The 22,980-nt window shown below is 36.0% G+C and overlaps 1 protein-coding gene across 3 annotated transcripts in view; it reads left to right on the top strand.

Moving 5' to 3' along the window:
• CFAP54 (cilia and flagella associated protein 54) overlaps positions 1-22,980 on the top strand; it is a 244,906-nt gene that overhangs the window by 184,907 nt on the left and 37,019 nt on the right. For 2 of the 3 annotated variants that reach the window (XM_090275372.1, XM_090275370.1), the window contains 5 exons: positions 11,073-11,171; positions 11,722-11,863; positions 14,957-15,130; positions 16,599-16,822; positions 21,570-21,740. In XM_090275372.1, the coding sequence (XP_090131498.1) occupies positions 11,073-11,171; positions 11,722-11,863; positions 14,957-15,130; positions 16,599-16,822; positions 21,570-21,740 (810 nt within the window). The remainder of the gene's footprint in view (positions 1-11,072; positions 11,172-11,721; positions 11,864-14,956; positions 15,131-16,598; positions 16,823-21,569; positions 21,741-22,980) is intronic. The other variant, XM_090275371.1, reaches the window with a different exon arrangement.

The following is a 22,980-nucleotide window of genomic DNA, read 5'->3' as shown; positions in this document are numbered from 1 at the left end:
CCCCTAAAAGAAAGCATTATAGTTTCAATTTTATAGAATCCATGTAGCAGAGTGACCATAGCACTGGTTTTGATTTGAATCTGAGCTTCATGGCATGCTGCGGTATGTTGGAGCCTTTCTAAGCTTAGTTTTTTCATCTGGTGAAATGATACTCTGATACTTACCTCCTAGACTGCCTAGGAGGATAATTCAATGGGTTTGGCACATAATAGATACTCAAGGGAACTGTTTTCATCACTGTGTAAATTTAGTTAAACATCTACATTCTAAAGTATTTTGTCGTCGTCGTCGGCAGCCGTCCGTCTCGAGAGACGATGGTGTAGCTTCTTAAGAGTCTATCTGCACGGCCGAGAATGGCTGTGCAGTCCGACTCGGGAGTGACATGGTATCTGTCTCCTCCCATGTTGAATCGACATCTTGCGATGACGCTGAAGCTACAGAGCCTGGGCAGGGTGATATGGAGGGTCTGCTGTTGCCCATGCAGCAGACCCCCCCTCTCTTCACAGCTGAAGGATCCAAGGGAAAGACGGAGTCAATACAGCTTGGCTTCAGGTGCGCCGCAGGAGTTGCCGGTGTTGACTACAACGTTGAACCGCCTTAGGGACTCCGGCTCCGGATTTTCTGTCGGGGTTTACTCCCTTAGCCTTTCCCCTGAAGAGGTATGCCGCAAGGCAGCGGAGGTTTTTTGGAGTCAGAGTTTTCCTTCTCTGATGTGCCCTGACTGGAAGATAGAACCAGCGACACTTAGCTCGCAGGCCGACGCTCAATCCACTGAGCCAAACCAGCCAGGGACTTTTGTACTTAGTAGATAATCAATAATTATTTGTTAGCAAAGTTGCGTTGACTTTCTTGAACATTCATTTATTTATTCATTCATTAACCAAACACTAACTGAGTGCTTAATGTATGCCAGGCATGTTACTCTCTTTCCTTAAGGAGCACAGAGTCTAGCAAGGAAGAGAAGCAATTGTATTACAATGTAATGAGGACTATAATCAAGGTATGTCAAGGTAGAGAAGTGGAGCAAAGTAGGGACTAATTTTGTTTAGGGGGAATGCTGGAGAAAGTTTCAGAGATGAGATGAATTTTTGAAGGACCAGTAAAAGTTTTCCACATAGTTAAGTGGGAGAAAAATAGTCAAAAGAGAGAGATCTATTAAGCACACATTTAAAACATAGATTTATTGTGGAATAATTTACATCCATGAAATTAACTTATTTTAAGAGTACAGTTCACAGATGTTTAGTAACTTCACAGAGTTGTGCAACTATCCCCACCCTCCAGTTTTAGAACATTTTTATCATTCCAAGAAGATTCCTGGTGCCCATTTGCAGTCCTTCCCATATCCACTTCTAGCCCCAGATAACCACTAATCTGTTTTCTGTCTCTGTGGATTTGCCTTTTTTGGGTATGGAATCAGGTCATATGTAGTCTTTTTTTTTGCCTGCTTTTTTCACTTAGCATTATGTGCTTGAGGTTCACGCATGTTGTAGCTTATAACAGTAGTTCCTTTTTATTGCTGTGTAGAATTTCCTGATATGGACATACCACATTTTATTTATTCACTTAACAGTTGATGGACATATAAATTGTTTTCATTATTTTTTGCTATTATGATTAATTCTTTGAACATTCATATACAAGATTTTATTTGAACATACATTTTTAATTCTCTTGGGTGTATACCTAAGAATGGAATTTCTGGGTCATATGTCAACTTTATGTTTAGTCTTCTGATGATCAGTCAGATTGTTTTCCACAGTGTCTGTGCCATTTTGTGCTCCTACCAGCAGTGTAGGAGGATTCCTTGATAACAGTTATTATCCATCTTTTTGCTTGTAGCCATCCTACTGGGCATAGAGTGATATTTCCTTGTGGTTTTGATTTGCATTTCCCTGATGGCTAATGATTGAGACCTTTTCATGTTCTTATTGACCATTTGTATATATTTTGGGGAGAAAAATATCTATTTAGATCCCTTGACCATAACCTAAATTGAGTTATTTGTCTTTTTCATCGGGTTATGAGTTTGGTTTTTTTTTTTTTCCATAAGACGAGTACATTAATGAAGTGTTTCCAGAGAAATACTGAAGCATTATGAGTTTTTTTATTATATTTATTTTTACCTATCTTCCACTTTGCTCTTCTTTGGCAACTATCAGCTTGTTTTCTATACTTATGGGTCTGGTTTGTTTTATTTATTCATTTTTTTTGGTTTATATTTCATATAGAAGGGAAATCATATGGTATTTGTCTTTCACTTAACGTAATATCATCTAGGACCATTCATGTGTTCACAAATGGCAAGATTGCATTTCTTTTGTATTGCTGAGTAATATTAATATGTTGGTATATATGTACAATGAAATATTACTCAGAAATAAAAAGCAGTTATGAGTTTTTAATATATATTGCAGATTCAGGCCCCTTATGCAATATATGATTTACAAATATTTCTCCAGTTGATGGATTGTCTTTTCATGTTGTTATGGTGTTTTTAGAAACAAACAAGCTTGTAATTTAATCAAGTCCAATTTATAATTTTTCCTTTTATACGTTGTGCTTTTAGTGGCATAGCTAAGAACTCTTTCTTTGCCTAACACAAGATGTTGAACATTTTAACCTATGTTTTATTCTTGAATTTTTATAGTTTTAGTTTTTAAGTTTGTCTAATAGCCCATTGTCCAAGCACCATTTGTTGAAGAGACTATGCTTGCATCATTGGAATGCCTTGGCACCTCTGTCAAAGTTAGTTGATCATAAATATAAATGTAGGTCATAAATGTAAACTTCTAATACTATTCCATTGATCTTTATAAGTCTACCTTTCCATGAGTATCCAGTCTTGGTTACTGTAGCTTTTAGTAAGTTTGAAACTGGAAAGTACAGATCCTCCAAATATGTTCTTCCTTTTAAAAATTATTTTGTATATTTTGAGTCTGATGTATTTTCATATACATTTTAGGATCTGTTTGTAAACTAAGTATTTTGGTAGGGATTATGTTGAATTTACAGATTAAATCAGGGGTAACTGCAATTTTAACAATATTCAATCTTCCAATTCATAATATGAATGGTCTCTTCATTTGTTTAGATAATACATAATTTCTCTCAATGTTTTTTACTTTTCAGTGTACAGATCTTGTACTTTTTTGGTTATATCTATTTTTATTGTGAATGGAATTTTTTCTTAATCTCATTCTCAAATTATTCATTGCTTCTTCATAGAAATACAATTGATCTATGTGTATTGAACTTTGTATCCTGTGACTTTGCCAAACACATTTATTAATTCTAGATGTGTGTGTGTGTGTGTGTGTGTGTGTGTGTGCATGTGCATCTTGGGATTTTCTACATATAGGATCATGTTTTCTAAAAACAAAGACAAGTTTACTTTTAATCTAGATGCATTTTCCCCCTTTCTCTTGCTTGTTTGCATGGGCTAGAATCTCCTATGCAATGCTGAGCACCTCCCCCATCAAAAAATGTCCACCATATTATTTTTCTAGTCCAAATTGTTATAGTCTGAGCTCAAGTTTGACCTCCTCAATAAAACTTTCCTCAATTCAAAATGTTCTTTTTCTTTTTCAAATGTCTATGTCACTAATAGTTTGTACATTATAATAACTTAATGTTATTCCGTATTCTTCATTTAATTCCTATTAGTCAGAATTTAAGTAGGTAGGTGTCCGGGCTGCCCCTGCTACCTACCCCCCTGTGCAAGTGGCGGTGGCAGTGGCGGTGGTGGCGGCAGCTGCCGATATTGGAATCCACCTGCTGGAGCTCGGTGAAGGACCAGGGAGGAGGGAGAAAGGAGGAGGGCTTGGGCTCCGGCACGTATCTCCCGGCGAGATGAGGATCTCATGGCCGCTGGAGGGGTAACCGGGCCGGAGTCGCTGCACGCTGAATGCGGAGGCCAAGCCTGGCCCCTTGCGTCCCCGTGGCTCGCCGCACCCATCCCGCTTTGCCGAGTGCTGGAGGATGAGTTCCTTGGAGTCTGGATTTATGAAAATACGCATCAGTTTAATACTGTCTTGGAATTCATGAGATGGAAGCATAAGTCAAAGCTGTTTGGAGAAACTTTGAAGTACAGTTTTATCTAGCCACATCTCTGAGTTAGTGTGAGGAACCCGCCCTTGGCCTGCGTGAGGGAGTGCACTCACCCTTGGCTGAGGCCAAAGGACAGTGACGTGAACTAGAGGCACTTTGTAATAAGTTTTGGTGCTGGCTCTCGAGAAAGAGCTGGGAGAGCAGCGGACTAGGTCCCAGTACAGAATCATTCCAGGTTCTACTGGAGAAATTACTTAAGCAGACTGCGCCCCTCCAAGTGGCAGCAGCTGGAGGCAGCAGCTCAACAACTGTATACAAGAAGGTCACACCATAAAGGCAGAAAATCAAAGCAGATCAATCTAAGAAGGAGAAACAAGACCAGTACCCAAAATTGAGAGTGGAATAACACCCCACCAAAGAGAACAACACCCCACCAAAAGGAAAGGAGGAATTCCCAGAAGGAGGGTTAGATGAAATAGAAGCAAGCAAACTATCAGACATGGAATTCAAAAAATAGTAATGAGGAAGCTCAACGAACTTGACAAACTCAAAGAAAACTACAATGAACTCCAGGGGAACTACAAAGAACTCCAGGGAAACTACAATGAACTTACTGAGAACCACACTAGCATAAACAGGAACATAGAAACTATCAATAAGAACCAGGAAGAAATGAAGAATACAACTTCTGAACTGAAGAACACAGAAGAATCAATCAAAAGTAGGCTAAACAAAGCAGAGGACCAGATCAGTGAGTTAGAGGACAACGTAAAAATAAATTCCCAAACAATGCAACAAAATGAAAAAAGACTGAAAAGAATGAAGCGGGTTTAAGAGAACTGCTGGACAACATAAAATGAAACAATATCTGTGTCATAGGGATAAAAGGAGAAGAAGAGGAACATGGGATAGAAAACCTGATTGGAAAAGTAATGATAAAAAATTTTCCTAACTTGATGAGAGAAAAAGTCATGCAAGTCCAGGAAACACAGAGGGTCCCAATGAAGATGAACCCAAAAAGGCCTACTCCAAGGCACATCATAATTAAAATGGCAACATTCAAAGACAAAGAGAGAATCCTAAAGGCAGCAAGAGAAAAACAGCAAATAACATACAAGGGAGCTCCAATAAAACTATCAACTGATTTCTCAATAGAAACATTACAAGCTAGAAGGGAATGGCAAAAAATACTTCAAACAATGAAAAACAAAGGCCTGCAACCAAGACTACTCTACCCAGCAAGGCTCTCTTTCAAAATGGAAGGTGAAATAAGGAGTTTCCCAGAAGAAGGAAGACTAAAAGAATACATCTCCACCAAACCAGCATTGCAAGAGATGCTAAAGGGAATGCTGTAAGAAAAAGAAGAAAAAGAGAGAGGGAGAGGAACACAAGTAAAAAAGGAAATGAATAAATACCTGTCAATAATAACCTTAAATGTAAATGGATTAAATGCTCCAATCAAAAGACATAGTGTAGTGGAATGGATATGAAAACATGACCCACATATATGCTGTCTACAAGAGACACACCTCAAAACAAAAGATTTACACAGACTGGAAGTGAAGGGATGGAAAGAAGTATTCCAAGCAAAAGGACATGAGAAATAAGCCAGGGTAGCAATACTTATATCAGACAAAACAGATTTCACAGCAAAGGCCATTAAAAGAGACAAAGAAGGACATTACATAATACTTAAGGGAAAAATCCATCAACAAGATATAATAACTCTGATAAACACCCAACATAGGAGCACCCAAATATATAAGGAAAATCTTGGAAGACCATAGAAGGATATCAACAGCAACACACTCACAGTAGGTGACTTTAACATCCCATTTTCAACAATGGACAGATCTTTGAAGCAAAGAAACACCAAGGATATTGAGGCATTGAGCAACACTCTAGATCAAATAGACTTAATTGATATATACATATAACTTTTCACCTCAAAGAAGCAAAATATAAATTCATTTCGAATGCACATGGGACATTTTCAAAGATAGACCACATGGTAGGACACAAAACAAGCCTCAAAAAATTCAAGAAAATTGAAATTATATCATGCATATTCTCAGATCACAATGCCTTGAAACTAGAAATCAACTTCAAGGGAAAAACTCAAAGACACTCAAACTCATGGAGAATGAATAACATGCTCTTAAATAATGAATGGGTCAACAATGACATCAGGGAAGAAATCAAGAAGTTTCTGGGAACAAATAATAATGAGCATACAACAGCCCAAAACCTATGGGGCACAGCAAAAGCAGTCCTGAGAGGAAAGTTCATAGCAATACAGGCCTACCTAAAAAGGATAGAAGAATCTCTAATAAAAAATCTAACCCTACAGCTACAAGAACTAGAACAACAACAACAAACAAAGCCCAGAGCGAATAGAAGGAAGGAAATCATCAAGATCAGAGCAGAATTAAATGACGTAGAGACTAAACAAACAATTCAAAAGATCAACAAAAGTAGGAGCTGATTCTTTGAAAAGATAAACAAAATCAACAAGCCTATAGCCAGGCTCATCAAGAAAAAAAGAGAGAGGACCCAAATAAAGTCAAAAATGAAAGAGGAGAAATCACAACTGATATCACAGAAATACAAAGGATTGCAAGAAATTACTACAAACAACTATATGGCAAGAAACTTGACAACCTAGAGGAAATGGACAAACTTCTAGAAACATATAATCTTCCAAAACTGAATCAAGAAGAAGCAGAAAGCTTGAACAGACTGATAACAAAGAGTGAAATTGAAACAATAATCAAAAACTCCTGGCTCACAAAAGCCCTGGACCAGATGGCTTCACAGGTTAATTTTACAAAACATTTAGGGAGAACTAACACCTACCCTTCTTAAACTATTCCAAAAAATCCAAGATGAGGGAAAACTCCCAAACTCTTTCAATGAAGTCAGTATACCCTAATTCCAAAACCAGGTCAAGACACAACAAAGAAAGAAAACTACAGGCCAATATCACTGATGAACATAGATGCTAAAATCCTCAACAAACTATTGGCAAACCGGACTCAGCAACACATTAAAAAGATCATACATCATGATCAAGTGGGTTCATTTCAGGGATGCAAGGATGGTTTAATATTTGCAAATCAATAAATGTAGTACGCCACATAAACAAAATGAAAGACAAAAACCACATGATCATATCAATAGATGCTGAAAAGGCATTTGATAAAGTACAACACCCATTTATGATGAAAACACTCAGCAAACTGGGAATAGAGGGAGCATACCTCAACATAATAAAGGCCATATACGAGAAACCCAAAGCCAACATCATACTCAAAGAACAAAAACTGAAAGCATTCCCCCTGAGATCAGGAACAAGACAAGGATATCCATTCTCTGCATTCCTAGTCAACATAGTCTTGGAAGTTCTAGCCACAGCAATCAGACAAGAAAAAGAAATAAAAGACATCCAAATTGGAAAAGAAGAAGTAAAACTGTCATTATTTGCAGATGACATGATAGTGTACATAGAAAACCCTATAGACTCCACGAAAAAAATACTCGGCCTAATAAGTGAGTTTGGCAAAATAGCAGGGTCGTTGTCGGCAGCCGTCCGTCTCGAGAGACGATGGTGTAGCTTCTTAAGAGTCTATCTGCACTGCCGAGAATGGTTGTGCAGTCCGACTCGGGAGTGACACGGTATCTGTCTCCTCCCGTGTTGAATCGACATCTTGCGATGACGCTGGAGTGTCCTCTCCAGTGAAGCTGAAGCTACAGAGCCTGGGCAGGGTGATATGGAGGGTCTGCTGTTGCCCATGCAGCAGATCCCCCCTCTCTTCGCAGCTGAAGGGTCCAAGGGAAAGACGGAGTCAATACAGCTTGGCTTCAGGTGCGCCGCAGGAGTTGCCGGTGTTGACTACAACGTCAAACCGCCTTAGGGACTCCGGCTCCGGATTTTCTGTCGGGGTTTACTCCCTTAGCCTTTCCCCTGAAGAGGTATGCCGCAAGGCAGCGGAGGTTTTTTGGAGTCAGAGTTTTCCTTCTCTGATGTGCCCTGACTGGAAGATCGAACCAGCGACACTTAGCTCGCAGGCCGACGCTCAATCCACTGAGCCAAACCAGCCAGGGCAAAATAGCAGGGTATAAAGTTAATATTCGGAAATCAAAGGCATTTATGTACACCAAAGATAAAACGTCAGAGATAGAAACTAGAAAAAAAAAATCCCATTTACTATAGCAGCAAGAAAAATAAAGTACCTAGTAATAAATTTAACCAAAGAGGGAAAAGACCTGTATTTGGAAAACTACATAACACTGAAGAAAGAAATTAAGGAAGATACAAATAAATGGAAGCATATATAATATTCATGGATGGGAAGAATCAACATCATTAAAATGTCCATACTACACAAAGCAATTTATAGACTTAATGCAATCCCTATTAAAATACCAGCGACATATTTCACAGACCTAGAACAAATACTTCAAAAATTTATATGGAACCAAAAATTACCCCGACTAGCCACAGCAATCTTGAGACAGAAGAACGCAATAGGAGGAATCACAATACCTGACATCAAGCTATACTACAAGGCCACTGTAATCAAAACAGCCTAGTACTGGCATAAGAACAGACATATAGATCAATAGAACAAAATAGAGAGCCCAGAAATAAACCCAGGTCTCTATCGTCAGCTAATATTTGACAAAGGCAGAAGGAACATAAAATGGAATGAAAAGAGCCTCTTCAACAAATGGTGCTGGGAGAACTGGACAGGGACATGAAAAAAAATGAAACTAGACCACCAACTTACACCATACACCAGAATAAACTCAAGATAGATCAAAGACTTAAATGTAAGATGTGACATCATCAAAGTTGTAGAGGAAAACATATGCAGGAAAATGTCAGATATCCCACATAACAATATTTTCACTGATACGTCTCCTAAGGCAAGGGAAATAAAGGAAAAAATAAACAAATAGGATTACATCAAACTAAAGAGTTTCTGTTCAGCAAAAGAAAACATCAGCAAAATGAAAAGAACCAACCATATGGGAAAACATATTGCCAATGATACCTCAGACAAGGGCTTGATCTCCAAAATATATAAAGAACTTACATGTCTCAACACAGACAGCCCAATTAAAAAATTGGCAAAGGACCTGAATAAACACTTCTCCAAGGAGGATATAGACACATGAAAGAATGCTCAACATCATTAGCCAACAGGGAGATGCAAATAAAAACCACAATGAGATACCACTTTACACCTGTCAGAATGGCCATCATCAACAAATCAACAAACAAATGCTGGTGAGGATGTGGAGAAACGGGAACCCTACTGCACCGTTGGTGGGAATGCAGACTGGTGGAGCCACTGTGGAAAACAGTTTGGAATTTCCTCAAAAAACTAAAAATGGAACTGTCTTTTGAACCAGTGATTCTACTGCTAGGATTGTACCCTAAGAATCCTGAAACACCAATGCAAAAGAACCTATGCACCCCTATGTTCATAGCAGCGCTGTTTACAATAGCCAAGTGCTGGAAACAGCCTAAGTGCCCATCTGTAGATGAGTGGATCAAAAAACTGTGGTACATTTACACAGTGGAATACTATGCAACAGAAAGAAAAAAGGAACTCCTCCTATTTGTGACAATATGGATGGAAATAGAGAGAATTATGCTTAGCAAAATAATCCAGGCAATGAAAGAAAAATACCATATGATATCACCTGATACAGGAGACTAATGAACAACACAAACAAAAGAACAAAATTGAACAAGGAACAGAGTAACAGTTATCAGGGGAGAGTGGGAAGGGAAAGAAGGGGGGATAAGTAGGGGAAGGGTTTAGTAAAGGAACTAGATTAAATAACCCACGGACACGGACAACAGGGTGGGGATTGACTGTGGGAGAAGGTATGAGCTGGGTGGCGGGTAGCAATGAGGGGAAAAGTGGGACAATTGTAATAGAAAAACAATAAAAATAAATTAAAAAAAAACAATTTAAGTAGGTAATATTTTCAAGCTTGTATAGCTAGTAAGCTGACAAGACAACCCAAAGCCTAAGTAGTTTCATTACAGCTAAGGACTAGGGTCTTCATACCTTGGGACAGGACTGTATTGCTTAGATTCCCCATTGGCAGATACCTGCAGGTACCATGCACCTCCAAGCTTAGCGTTTGATTTAGGCCAGGCCATATTTGTATATTGCATTTCCTGCTCTGGTATCAGCATTATTCTTTGCCTTTCCTTTTCTTTGGGAGTCGTGTAGCCAACAGTAAAAGAAAGATATTTTTATTATTGTTTGTTTTATTCTGCAATTTTGTTGAAGATGAAAGAATTCTCAAAATATGAGCATTGCAAAATTAGAACCAAGCCGTCTAACCAAATAGTTTTGTCCCGATTAGTTAAATCTTAAAAATTAACTATTAATACTTATCTTTAAAAACTGAGCACACACATGCATGCACTCACAGTAAAACCTATCATCATTTATTGTTACTTTTTGCTATTTTATGGGACTTTATGATAATATCATCCCTTTAATAGTTTCTTACTTAGAAAGATGATAAATACCTATTAAAAAATCGTTAGGTAATATTCTTGTTTTTGATGTCATTACAAACTATGTATTTTATTTATAGATCTACTAAAATAGTAAATATCTCTTTAAGTAAATACTTTATTTAAAATGCCACTTGTGTTCTTTTTGTTATTATTCAGATAATGCAAGATCATTATAAAAAATTAGGGGAAAATGGTAAAAAATAATGCAACCACCCTTAACACCTGGGATAAAACTTAATTTCCTCTGCTTATACATGTAGGGAATATATGTGTGTGCATATCTTTTTTAAAATGGGATCATATTTTGCATCCTATCTTGCATACTTTAACATCTTTTCATATACATTTCATATTTTTAATGGCTACATGGTATTCTACTAAATTGTTATCTTCAGAAGATGAGACAATTTATCATGAAAATTTATGATATCTTTATATATTTTTATCATAAAACATTTGCCACATGTTTTAGGCTCCTACCAGAAGGCATAGTTCTTTTAAAGAACCAGCAGTAAGTAGATACGAAATGTGCACTTCACTGGCCTGGATTGCGATAAGAGCTGCTGCACAGGTTGGTGTGATCTTTATTTAATCTTCTTTTTATTGTAATATCTGTATTCTCCACCTACCAGCTGTTACGACAACACAATGTATTGGTATTAGAGAAGGGAAAATTTCACATCCTTTGGGATTTGTGCCACTGATGTTTTTTTTTTGTTGTTGTTGTTCTGGAAGATTAAAAATGCTTTCTATATGTAGTGTGTTTTTAATATCTATTAGCCAGCCTTGGCTTTGTTTGTTTCACCTTTTCTTTAATGAAAATATTGGCAGATACACATGCACGTATTTGACATTTTGGCAAATATCTGTCATAACTAGTTGAGGTAGCCTATTTAAAGAGACTTATGCATTAATTAAATTGTCAACAGTTATCATTTCTTTGACTATGATATATTATCCATGTTGGGGATAATGTTATTTTTGAGGTTGTCTTTATTTTTTCTTCCAATGTATATTGAAATGTTATTCTATTAATTTTCTTTTTCACATTGTTTACTTAATGGGTAATCTATGAATCAGAAAGTTTACATTTGTGAATTCTAATTATGCATTAATTTAAGGTGACTCAAGCTGTGCTGACAATTAACCTACTTATTGGAAAGAAAAATGCTAGAACTGATGCAGTTAGTCAAGCAGCATTGCCTAACATCCCAGAATTTGCTACAGTGGACCTTTTGTCTTCATACACAGATTATTTGCTCGGTATGTTTGAATGTTTAGTTGTTTCATAAAAACGTGTTATATGTCACGTGCAATCAAGTTTCAAAGGTTTAATTGTAATGACTTGTTGGATTTGAGCTTAGAGAGGGTAATGGTTTAGGATCCTCTGGGGTAGGGGCTTGAGGGCCTCCTGCCAAAACAAAGGATTTCAGCATTTGAATGGGGAGAGTTTCAAACTTTCAGACCATAACATGAAGAAAGCTGTAGAAAAATGAAACCTCTGCTCTATGCAATCACCTGCCAGAATTTAATCCAGCAAAAGAGATGTCTTGAATCCTGTCTACTGCACCACTTAGCATGGTTCCAACTTCAGATGCTACACCAATGCATTGAATTTGTGATACCAAAATCCCATCCAGGCCCCCAGCTGCAGGAAATCTTGGAACCACAATTTTTATCTTTAAACTTCTTCAGTACAGGAAAGCACATTTGGAGATTAGGATGAATGTTGATTGAACTAATTTGGTATATACAATAATACACTGATATACTTTTCCCTTAAAATATAAATAATAGTATAACTATATACAAAACTATGTTTCTTGCTCTTTTTTCTTTAACTTAATATAAATATATCTATTGGCAGTTGTTTCAAATCAATACCTAACATCTTTTGTATTGTTCCATAATATTTCTTTATAGAGGTGCACCATTATTAATTCGTCTTCCTTTGATGGATATTTGGGTTGTTTTTATTCTTTTAGTACAACTCTGCTCTAGATAACCATATGTATATAAATTTTGTACATAGGCAAAGTAAATTTATTGGGTCAGTTCCCATAAGGGAAATTTCTAGACGAAAGGGTAGATTCACTTGTAATATTGATACATTTGCCAAATTCCTTCCATAAAGGTTATGCTAGCTTGTACTACTGACAACAGTTAATAAAAACTCTATTTTTTTGGTACATCCTTACTAACATAGGTACATTTAAAAAATATTTGTCAATATGGCAGGAGGGAAATATTTTATTTTAATTTGCACATCTCACTAGGACTAAAGTTGAATGTCTTGTGTGTGAACATTTTTTGCATTTCTTTTTTTTGCCTTTTCTTTAAGTATTTGTGTAAGTCCTTTATTACGGAAATTAACCCTTTAACTATGATATTATTTGAAAATATATTTTTCTAATTTATTAGTGGTTATTTAACCTTTTTTAATGGTGGTTCAGTTCCTTGAAGAAACTTTTTATTTCTCTACAGTATGAATTATTAATTTTTTATTTGATAACTTCTGGATTTGTGTCATAGTTGGAAAAGCATTCAGAAATTCTAAGAAAAGATATTCTTCAGGAATTCATGGACAAATATGAAGTAAATTTGAATATTACCTGATTTGGGGAAATTGCAATAAGTAAAGGCAATCAAGTTTATCTTTGTGCTGAAAGCTCTGTAATTTGTGGATCACAAGGTTGTTATATTTACTTTTAGCAAAAGAAATATAGTCACATGGCAGTGAACAGTATGTCTACAATCATAATAACTTCAGCATTATTTATTGGTTTTCAATAAATAACAAGTAGGGTCTACTGTGGATGCAGAACAGAAAGTAAATGTTACTGATTCTGAAAATAGGAAACCTGGCCAGTGGGAGGAGATGAAGGGGAACTGATCCTGTTAGATTCCAAAGTAAGACATCAGGAGATACTGTCTGTATCTGAAAGAACTTGAAAGAAAGCTTTTGGGACATTATTGATAGACTTATATAAAATAATAGGGAAACTAAAAATGTAAATATAAAAAGTTCAAAGTGAAGAGGAGTGGTTCTGTGAGCTAATATATTACTATCACAAAAGAAAGTCAATATATATATTTTCTAAAAGTGATGATCAAGGAAAGTGCTATAAGGGAATTATTTTAAGATCCAGAACTAACCACTGAAAGAAATAAAGTAGGCATGATTAAAAACGATTGCCTCTGGAGATACGAATTTTTATTTTTGATCATGTAAATTATAGCTTTGATCAAAGTAAACAGGATATTAAAAGATTCATCATGTCAAATTGGATTATTTCCAGAAGTGCAACTGTGAAACTCAACATTAGAAAATCTATTAAACTAAACCACTACATTAACAGATTAAAAGATATTAATCAACTCAATGAGCACAGAAAAATTAATAAAATGTAATAATTATGATTTTAGTATTAGGAATTAAAGATTTTCTTAATTTGAAAAAGTTAAAATATGAAAAAATACTACTGGATTTACCATACTCATTGTTCAAACATTATTCTCTTTAAAGGCAGGAGTAAGATTGCTATCACCACTTCTACCGAAATTATTCTAAAAGTTCTACCCTGCATAATATTAAACAAAAGAAATAAGAAATAAGGAGTACAAGTAATGGGAAAGAAGGAAGAAAAGCTGTTATTAGCACTAGATTATTCACATGGATAATTCCCAAAGAACTATAGACAATAAAAATTTTTAAGCAAGGTTACTGAATGTAAAATTTTATTTCTATATACCTTTAACAGATAATGCATTTTAAAAAGCTGTCATTTATAATCTTACAAAAATTTATAATATAACTAGGGCTTAAGCTAAGAAAAGTTATAAAACAAAAAATATTTTATTGAAAGACATAAGAAAATGTTCCATATTTACACTTAAGAAAACTCAAAATTATTGTAAGATGCCAAGTCTTCTCAAGTAGTATGTAAGAATTCCAGTTTCAGATTTAGTTTCTGTCAGTTCCTGTGGGAAGTGAAATGATATTTGATTTTAATTTGCATTTCACTGATTTTCAGTGATGCTAAGAATTTGGCCATTTGGATATTTTTTCTATGAATTTCCTGTTTTAATTCTTTGTCCATTTTTCTATTGGACTGTTTGACTTTTTCTTGTTGATTGGTGCAAGGTCTTATATATATGCACTAGAGAAAAACAATTCATACATGTTTTAAATATCTTTTCTAAGTTTATGGTTTGTCTTTTAACTTTGTATTTTTTGTCTTTTGTGGTACAAAAACATTTAATCAAATGTAGGCTCATGTGCTAGTCTATCCTTTATGTGTTGGGCTTTTTTTCATATTATTTTTCAAGAAATGCATCATTTTTTAAAACTTTCAGATAATTACCAAGTTGCCTTCCAGACTAGCTATACATTTTTTTATGAAAGTGATGATGTATATGACAACACAGATGCTAGAAAAAAGACTCCCACTAAAGTGGATATTACATGGATTCTTCTACTGCGCTACCACATTCACCTGCAAAGGATTAATAACATGAGCAAGCTGCTAGGTAGGTTTTTGATGTATTAAGAAAGAACATATTTCTTTCCAATTTCTGTTTAGGTTGTGTTTCTTATTTAGAATTATAGGATACTTTTAACACCTTTTTGAATGAATTCTCATCAGAAGACAAAAATTTCAGGGACTCAACTTGAGATACACAGACCTTTCACTACAATAGTATTTCAGTGTAATTGATTTCCTTCGACAGTCTACGTGTTTTATTTCATATACTTAAAAATGTTATTGGCTTCCAAATTGACCCATGGCTTGAAATAGTTAAGAGTCAGAAGTCACAATGTGACAAGCTTATAAAATGAACAAGATGAAATTCTGTCTTTAAGGAGAGAGTCTTTTAGCCTCTAGTATGTAAAAGAGAAGAAATGCAAGACTTGAGATATTTAACTCCATTGAGTTGTTTTGTTTTTAAAGATTTTGTTTTATTATTGATATATCTAAAGAATATCCAGAAAAACTGGTATAAGCTTGCTGCACAGCAGTCCTTTAGGTGGTTTCATGATGATGTATATTATTGTGTTTAACCTGCGCCCATCAAATTGGTGACTCAGCGTTGCTCATCAGCGCGACAGTTGGAAAAGGCAGTTTGACCCGTGCCAGGGCCCAGTGACAGAGAAGCCAGCAGGGCTCACAGGCTGAGTCATGGAGTGGCTAAGCACAATTATAAGGAGTTTGCTAACTCCTGAGGCAGGCAGGCACTCAGAAAGGCATCCGGGGTAAAAGGTGCATTATGATGGGTGCAAGGACAATGGAAATTCAGTGGCGAAGGAAGTGGACATGAGCCCGAGCAGCAGACCCTGCCCCGTAGCGGCTCTGCTCACCTCTGAATTCACCTGTGGGCACTTCCCACGTCATGTGCCCACATTTTACTGCTTTTCTGCTCTGGGCTTTCTCTTAAGTTACTAAGGCTTGCCCAAAGGAAAAACAGCCTGGAAGTGCCAGAATTCCACACATCCAGGATTATCCTTCTACTAATGAGGTAGGGAACTGGGAGATTAGCATTCTAGCTGCCCCATCCCTTGATGGAATAACTCTACATGTTCTCTTCTCTGAAGGTCCCCCGCAGGACTGAGCCCTCAGCGTCCCTGCTTGTAGCCCATGCGTTAACTCACTCTTATCGGCCCTTTTCCTCCCTCCATCACACTTTGCTTGTCCTCTCACTTGTGCTGTTCGGGTTGCTTTTCAGGGAAGTTACGTGCACCTAAATTATTGCTTTAAGATCTTCTTGGGGGTAGAGTGGGTGTTGGGACCTGAATTAACATACTCATGTGATTCGGAGATTTTCTTTCCTTTCTGGGGCAAGAAGCAGTTCCATTGGTGTACAGGCCCTAACAATGGAGAAAGGTGTTGGCAGCTGAGTGGGGACACACAGGATAGTAGTTAGTGCGTAAAAAACGATAATCTTGAGAACATTCTCTTATCTAATGTAACTCTAACTTCACGTGTTTTTCTTCCTTAAGCGTCTCCAAAGCCAGGTTCTGGAACTTCTTTGCCAGATGATACACTTCTCACGTCTCTTTTCAACTCTGAGTTAATTTCGCGCCAAAAAGAAATGCATAATTTCCTTAAAACTTTTTTACAACTGTATTCTTCTTCTTGTATTGATGAATTTCCAAGAACTCTATTTCGAGGACTGGAAAATCTACCTTTTTTAGAGAATGTCTCCTATGACTCATCAGCCAAGGTAATGCTTTAGAACATTATAGATTGTTACAAGACTTCTTAAAGTCACTCTTGTATTTCTGAAGGCAGCACATTAACCTCAATGCTGGCACAAAGATTACTAGTTTCCATCCGTGTTCCACGGGGAGGTTCATTTCTGTTGTACCACACAGAGAAGCCAACCAAACATCCTGGTTTTTAGGAAAGTTCACATTTCAAGTGCTTTGTTTTGCTGCTTTTGTAAATTTTCAGAATTTTTTATATTCCTGCACATATTGTCTCTCAGGCAGTCATTTTGCCAAGAAGTTCTACAAATTTCAATATAATAATGAGAGTTTCTAAATCTATGCCCAATTTCATTTTAAATATATAATAAAAATCATTCATTGTATGTATCTTTTATTATCATGAATGTGAATAAATAGGGTAAAAATTTTAAATAAATTAAAAGTTTGAAGGGTATTTTTTCAAAGTGTTATTAAATTGAATGGATTTTCCCAAAATATGTAACATGGAAACTTCTTTTAAGTTACCTGTTGAAGAGAAATAAAGTTACCGAAGTCATGAATAATAGTAATGTTTCAATAAACTACCAAAATGGATGAATTATAAAGATACTGAAAAGTAAAAGGTTTTATTCAAAAAGAAATATATATTTGCAATTTGGCATATTCAACAAACATATGTTGAATACTAACAATATGCCAGACACTTAGTTGGTAAAGAAGGAGGGGATCGATAAGGCCTATTCCTTGTACATAGTTTGGTGTGGTAGTAGAGAAACATTGGTAGAGTTAGAACAGAAGAAAATTACAGAACCTCAGAGATGCTTTTAAAGAGAAAATGGCAGGGTTAGTAGCAGATAGATTGTAAAAATTTTAATCTGTTATTTGCCAGTAGCGGATAGGGCTGATTGACAAAGGGTAGTTGAAAGGGAGTTATCCGAGAGAGAGATAATGAAGTAACAAAGCTTATGATCGTAGGAATGGGGAGGGAAGGACGGATGTAAAAGGTACTGCTTAAGGAAAATTGAAAACAAAACAACAACTTCGTGTCTCTTTGGAGACAGAAAGTGAAGAAGAGGAAATGATTAAAGACTATCCCACCGTTCGGAACCTGTCTGGGGTCATCTGAGCATGGTATCACCATCAGCAGGTACAGCAGAGGCAGGAGGATGAGAACCATTGTGGAGGCGGCTGGTATAGGCAGATCTGCAGACAGAGTCTAAGATTCTAGTAGAAAACTCAAGTGGACATCGTGCGTTATACGTTTCCAATAGCTATTTGTGAAATGAATATATCAAGGCATTTACATAGAATTCTTTCAAAACTAGAAAAAAGTTACTCACTTATTTTGAATTATCCTGACATTGTACTTCACCGTAGAGTGCTTTAATTTTTACAGTTACAGACTTGCCCATGTGAGACCTCTCCATGTTTCTCTTGTCAACTACCTCCGAGAAGTGACCCGAAAAAGTGGCTTGTTTCAAATTTGGAACCTTGGCTCATCTTGTCCTACTAGAAAATAGTAACCATATGTTTTGGGTAGATAATTTTTTTTTTAAATCTCTGTTTTGAACAAGAGAGTGGGGCGGGCGACTGTTAATGAATTGTGATTTTAAAATGACTGTTAATAAATTTTGATTTTTAAAAAGTGCTGGAAAGACCCACAAGGGATATTGAAGGAGTCAGTTAAAGAGGTGATTGCCCTTGTGGTTATAGAGCTGCCCCCAGGGTGGTGTATTGGAGTGCATGTGGGAGGAGTTTTAAGGTTATTCCTAGATCCTGGGGTATTGACGGCACCATCATTTCTTGCCCAGGTTCTAAATCATTTGAGAAATAACAGGGGAAGACAGATTGGGATTAAAAAGTGCTTACCTTGATGAACCATAAAGTTGGTATTTTAGGATATGGTTTGTATTTACTGGAAAATGGTTTTCCTAGTAGTGAATAGCAAAGTAGACAGATTTACCAATTCAGCCATGTGTTTTTCTGTTTTGATTTTTTGGTCATTACATCCCTCCTTAAAATCCATGGGACACAGTGCCCTTTAAAATATGTTCCATGAAGGAGCACAGAATGTTCACTCCCTACAAATAGTTCACTCCTAAGACATAAAAGCAGAACTATACGTATCCAAGATTCTTGTCCCCAAATTCAGTAATCAAGTAACTCTCACAGAAAGAAGAGTGAGAAAGGCCAGGAATATAATGGTACTTACCTGGCCCCAGGGAAGGAAATAGTCGAGAGTGAGATGAAGTCATTCCCATTGAACACCCCATTCTGATTCATCCCTCCTGGGAACCAAGACTGCCTTTGAGGATTACCGTTTTGGGTCCCAACACCTTGGGCGTTTTGGAGTAGGGGGCAGAGAATGGGAAGGTGCAGAACTATAGTTGAAATGGGTGTATTTGTACGACAATTTTAAAAGAATTTGGAAACTAGTATGTGTGATTTCTTAAGTGTTCAGAAAGGAGCTCTGCTTGAGTAGTTTAATATTAAGGGCAGCCTGTGATTACCCAGCTCCTAAGGATAATGCTCCACATATACCTCCATGAATATATTGTAAATATAGGTGACATTTCTAGTGAGAGCTAGAAATGTTATTGAAGCGTTGTTTCACCTCGTTTGCTCTTTTGTTGCTGTTGTTGTTGATAGAATTAGTGTAACACTCTCCCAGGGTAGTCATCTCTGGGGATCACTGTTTCCTGCCTGACAGGTGCAAGCCACTTAATCACGTGTTCGTTTCGCTGGGGTAGACAGCTAACAAGCATAAAGCCTTTTGGATTTTTTTTTTTTTAATAAACTCCAAGCTTGGCTGATTTTTATAATAATGTTTCTGAGCCTTTAATCACTCGGGAGGCAATTTCACTCAAACTCTTTCCCTAATTTAATACTTAAGCCTGCTTTGCCCCCACAAAGAAGTAGATGCCTTCCCTGAATGATCATCGCTCTGTGTCCTGCCGTTCAGTTCTGTGACTCAGCAGGTTGTCCGGTCTGTTAAAGCTTCATGATGGACAGAGGTGCCGAACAAATTACGTTAAAAATTCCCCACAAAAAAGCATATGACTAAAATTGTGAACAATGCTGGGTTATCCATGGTTAGATTGTAGCTGTGGAAGGTCCAGTACTTGACTAGTGCAAGGTGATTTGTTGTTTATAGAACTGTGGCAAACGAGTGTTTTCCTGGCAGGTCTATTATTTCATTCCTTTCAAAGAGTAAATCAAATATATCGAAGTGCTCAGTGTATAGTATGCCCCATCAATTGGCATATGTAATTAATCCCATTAGCAGCTGGATATGGTTTTTCTAAAAAGAAAATGGAAATTAAATGCATTTTGATACTGGGTTCTGTTAACAATTCACCATTACTGGACCATTGTGCTAATACACACTGTATATATTGGAGAGAAAGATATTTGTTTGTTATTTTTCTCCACTTAGCTAGTTATAAAATATAAATTCTTTGCTAAAATAATTGTCAGATCCATGACGGCACTCAGATATGAAAAAAAATGAGAAATTATCTTTGTGAATCAATTGTTTACCTGAGTTTTTGGTAAACTGCCTGAGACAGAATTAATTAAGCACTTTAAAATGATTATTTAATCCTGATAATTTTCCTTATTGTGCATTTTAGTTATGCTTTTAGTATCATAGTGTTAGTAAATGAGGATTCTGGCTTATCATATCCTTTTATGATAGTCTGTAGACACTTTGGAAAAGTTTTTATCTTTAATATAACCTTTCAGTCAAGACATCTTTTTTCTTTTATCAGTAGACAACTTGAAAGGTCAGTGTCTTCATTTCTCTCTTTATTTTATTTTGAAGACTTGCATTGACAGCCTTATATTATATCTTGGATAGGCTCAGAAATCACGGGAGGTACAAAGCTTTATAGAAACATCAGGCATTTCCTTCTGTCCACTGACAGGCTCCTCTCGGCCACCAAACCCTGAGATAGCTTAGATGTCAGGAGATTAGTAGAGCTGCTTCCTAGCCACTGTGCTATAGTCTTTGGAATAACAAAAAGTTGATTTTGAAAATAGTTTACATTCCATTGAAGAAGGTCCTTTTTAGACTTGAGGTACTATTATCACTATTATTACCTCTCTGACTGCACTTATTTTGTTGATATCAATCAATTTTAAAAAGTAAGTAAATAACTTGTGAAATTGCCGGTCTCATTCTGAGTATTTATGATTCTCGAAAACTTTTGATTAAGGGCTAAAGTTCCATCAAAGAAGCTGGGCCCAGTTTTATCAAGACTGAACTTACAAATCAGCCACATTCTTTTAAAAGGGAATGAAAACATTGGATTTAAAATTTTCAGAGCAAAAACTATATCTTATTTTGCATATGGCATTGCAAAAAACTGTTGGAAAATAGATAATAAATTAATAAATTATAGCCACACCCTCAGTAGATTCTCCAGCAAATAAGCCAGAAAAAAAGTAGATGTTCTTAGAATCCATGAGACTGAAATGATACATAGCTTGGACATTTTCCCTCTAGATCTTTAATGTGAGAGACTCACCAAAGTGGAAGACATTTGTTGAGTCCTCTGGGTTTTGAAGCATATTTTTCTGTAGGAGAATCTTCTCTGTGGTAATCAGAGACAGGTTTAAGATCTATATCCATAAAACAAGCTGAAACAATTTCCAGAGTTATCCATTGTAGCCCATGTTGAATGTATATCAAATAAGCGTTTTAAATACTGAATGAATTCATTACCAGTAATTAAAATGATGTTTTTGTTTGTTTCCTAGATAGCTCATAGCAGTTCCCTACACTCCATTTTATCTTTAAAGCTACCTGCCAGCACATCTTCTGTAGAACTGATGTCATCAAATATGGCAACACAAGCTGTAAACAAAGAACTTTGCTTTCTATGGTACGCTCCTCCCCTGGAAAGACCTCCAAAGGAACTAGAGCCTATGGTATGAAATATGATTACAAAGCTAAACCTTACATTTAGAGATAATGTTTAACTAGACCATTAAAACTTTGAGAGTAGAGAACATCCTCTTATGTGGACAAAAAATATAGCAATATAAGAGTTTATATTGTCTAGTAGAATGAATCTCAAAATGACCAAAACAAACAAACAAACAAACAAAATCCTGGGAAAGTCTTGAAACTGGGATCATTTTCCTTTTTTCTAATCTTAAAGGAAAACTTTTTATGGTGTCACCATTATATATAATGTTTGACTTTTTTTTGTGGGGGTAGTTATTTTTTTAATCACATTTAAGGAAGTTTTTAATCTGCCACTTTGCTAAGAATTTTTATCATGAATGTTTCACTGTAACTATTAAGATGATTTTATGACCTTTCTCTTTTAATATGTTAATTCATTTTTTAAATGTTAAATCAACCTTGTGTTCTTGAGATAAACTCATATTGGTCATGCTGTATTAATTTTACTGGATTCAGTTTGTTTTGTATTAGATTTTCACCACTGTTTCCAAGAGCAATATTTATAAATTTTTTTCATACTATCCGTGCCAGATATATTTTTGTTTCAAGCTTTTGCTAGACTCATAAAATGACTTGATAAATATAATCATGTTTTTCTCTTCTCTGGTGAAGTTTGTACTAACCTTTTTCCTTAAATATTTGGTAAGAACTTTTTTGTGTGTGTGAGAGAAAATACAAGACTAGTGATATAATTTCCAATAATTGGAGGTAGTTGTTAAGCACTAGTCTTTACTAATGTACTGGTTCAGAGTTGGTAGCAGTTCTTCGTGGGCCAATATGTGTCCTAAAGGTTCATAACTATGTGAAACCAAGTTTTAGATGTTTTGGCTGTCACCTCTGTTTGTAGAGCATTGGGGCTTTTATTTCTTCTTGAGTCAGTTTTGTTTAAGTTGGTTTTTCTAGGAATTTTTCCATTTTATTTAAAAGATTTTGCATTTTTAATCTGATGTATTTTTAATAAAGTGCCCTTTTTCATTCCTTATTTTGGTTATTTGTGTAATTTTTCTAGATCATTGTCACCAGAGGTTTTTTATTAGTTTTGTTTCGTTAATCAATATACCCTTCTTACACTTTTTCCCCTAACTACTGACTTTAGATAGCTGATTAGCTCAATATTCATTTCTTTCTTTCCTAATGTGCACATTTTAAGGCCATAAATTTCTCTCTAAGCATTACTTTGGCTTTATCCTACATGATATT

The sequence above is a fragment of the Furipterus horrens genome, unplaced genomic scaffold (assembly GCF_987537825.1).
Source record: "Furipterus horrens unplaced genomic scaffold, mFurHor1.1.pri manual_scaffold_4, whole genome shotgun sequence".
Classification (NCBI taxonomy): domain Eukaryota; kingdom Metazoa; phylum Chordata; class Mammalia; order Chiroptera; family Furipteridae; genus Furipterus; species Furipterus horrens.
This window is presented reverse-complemented; position numbering and strand designations above follow the sequence as displayed.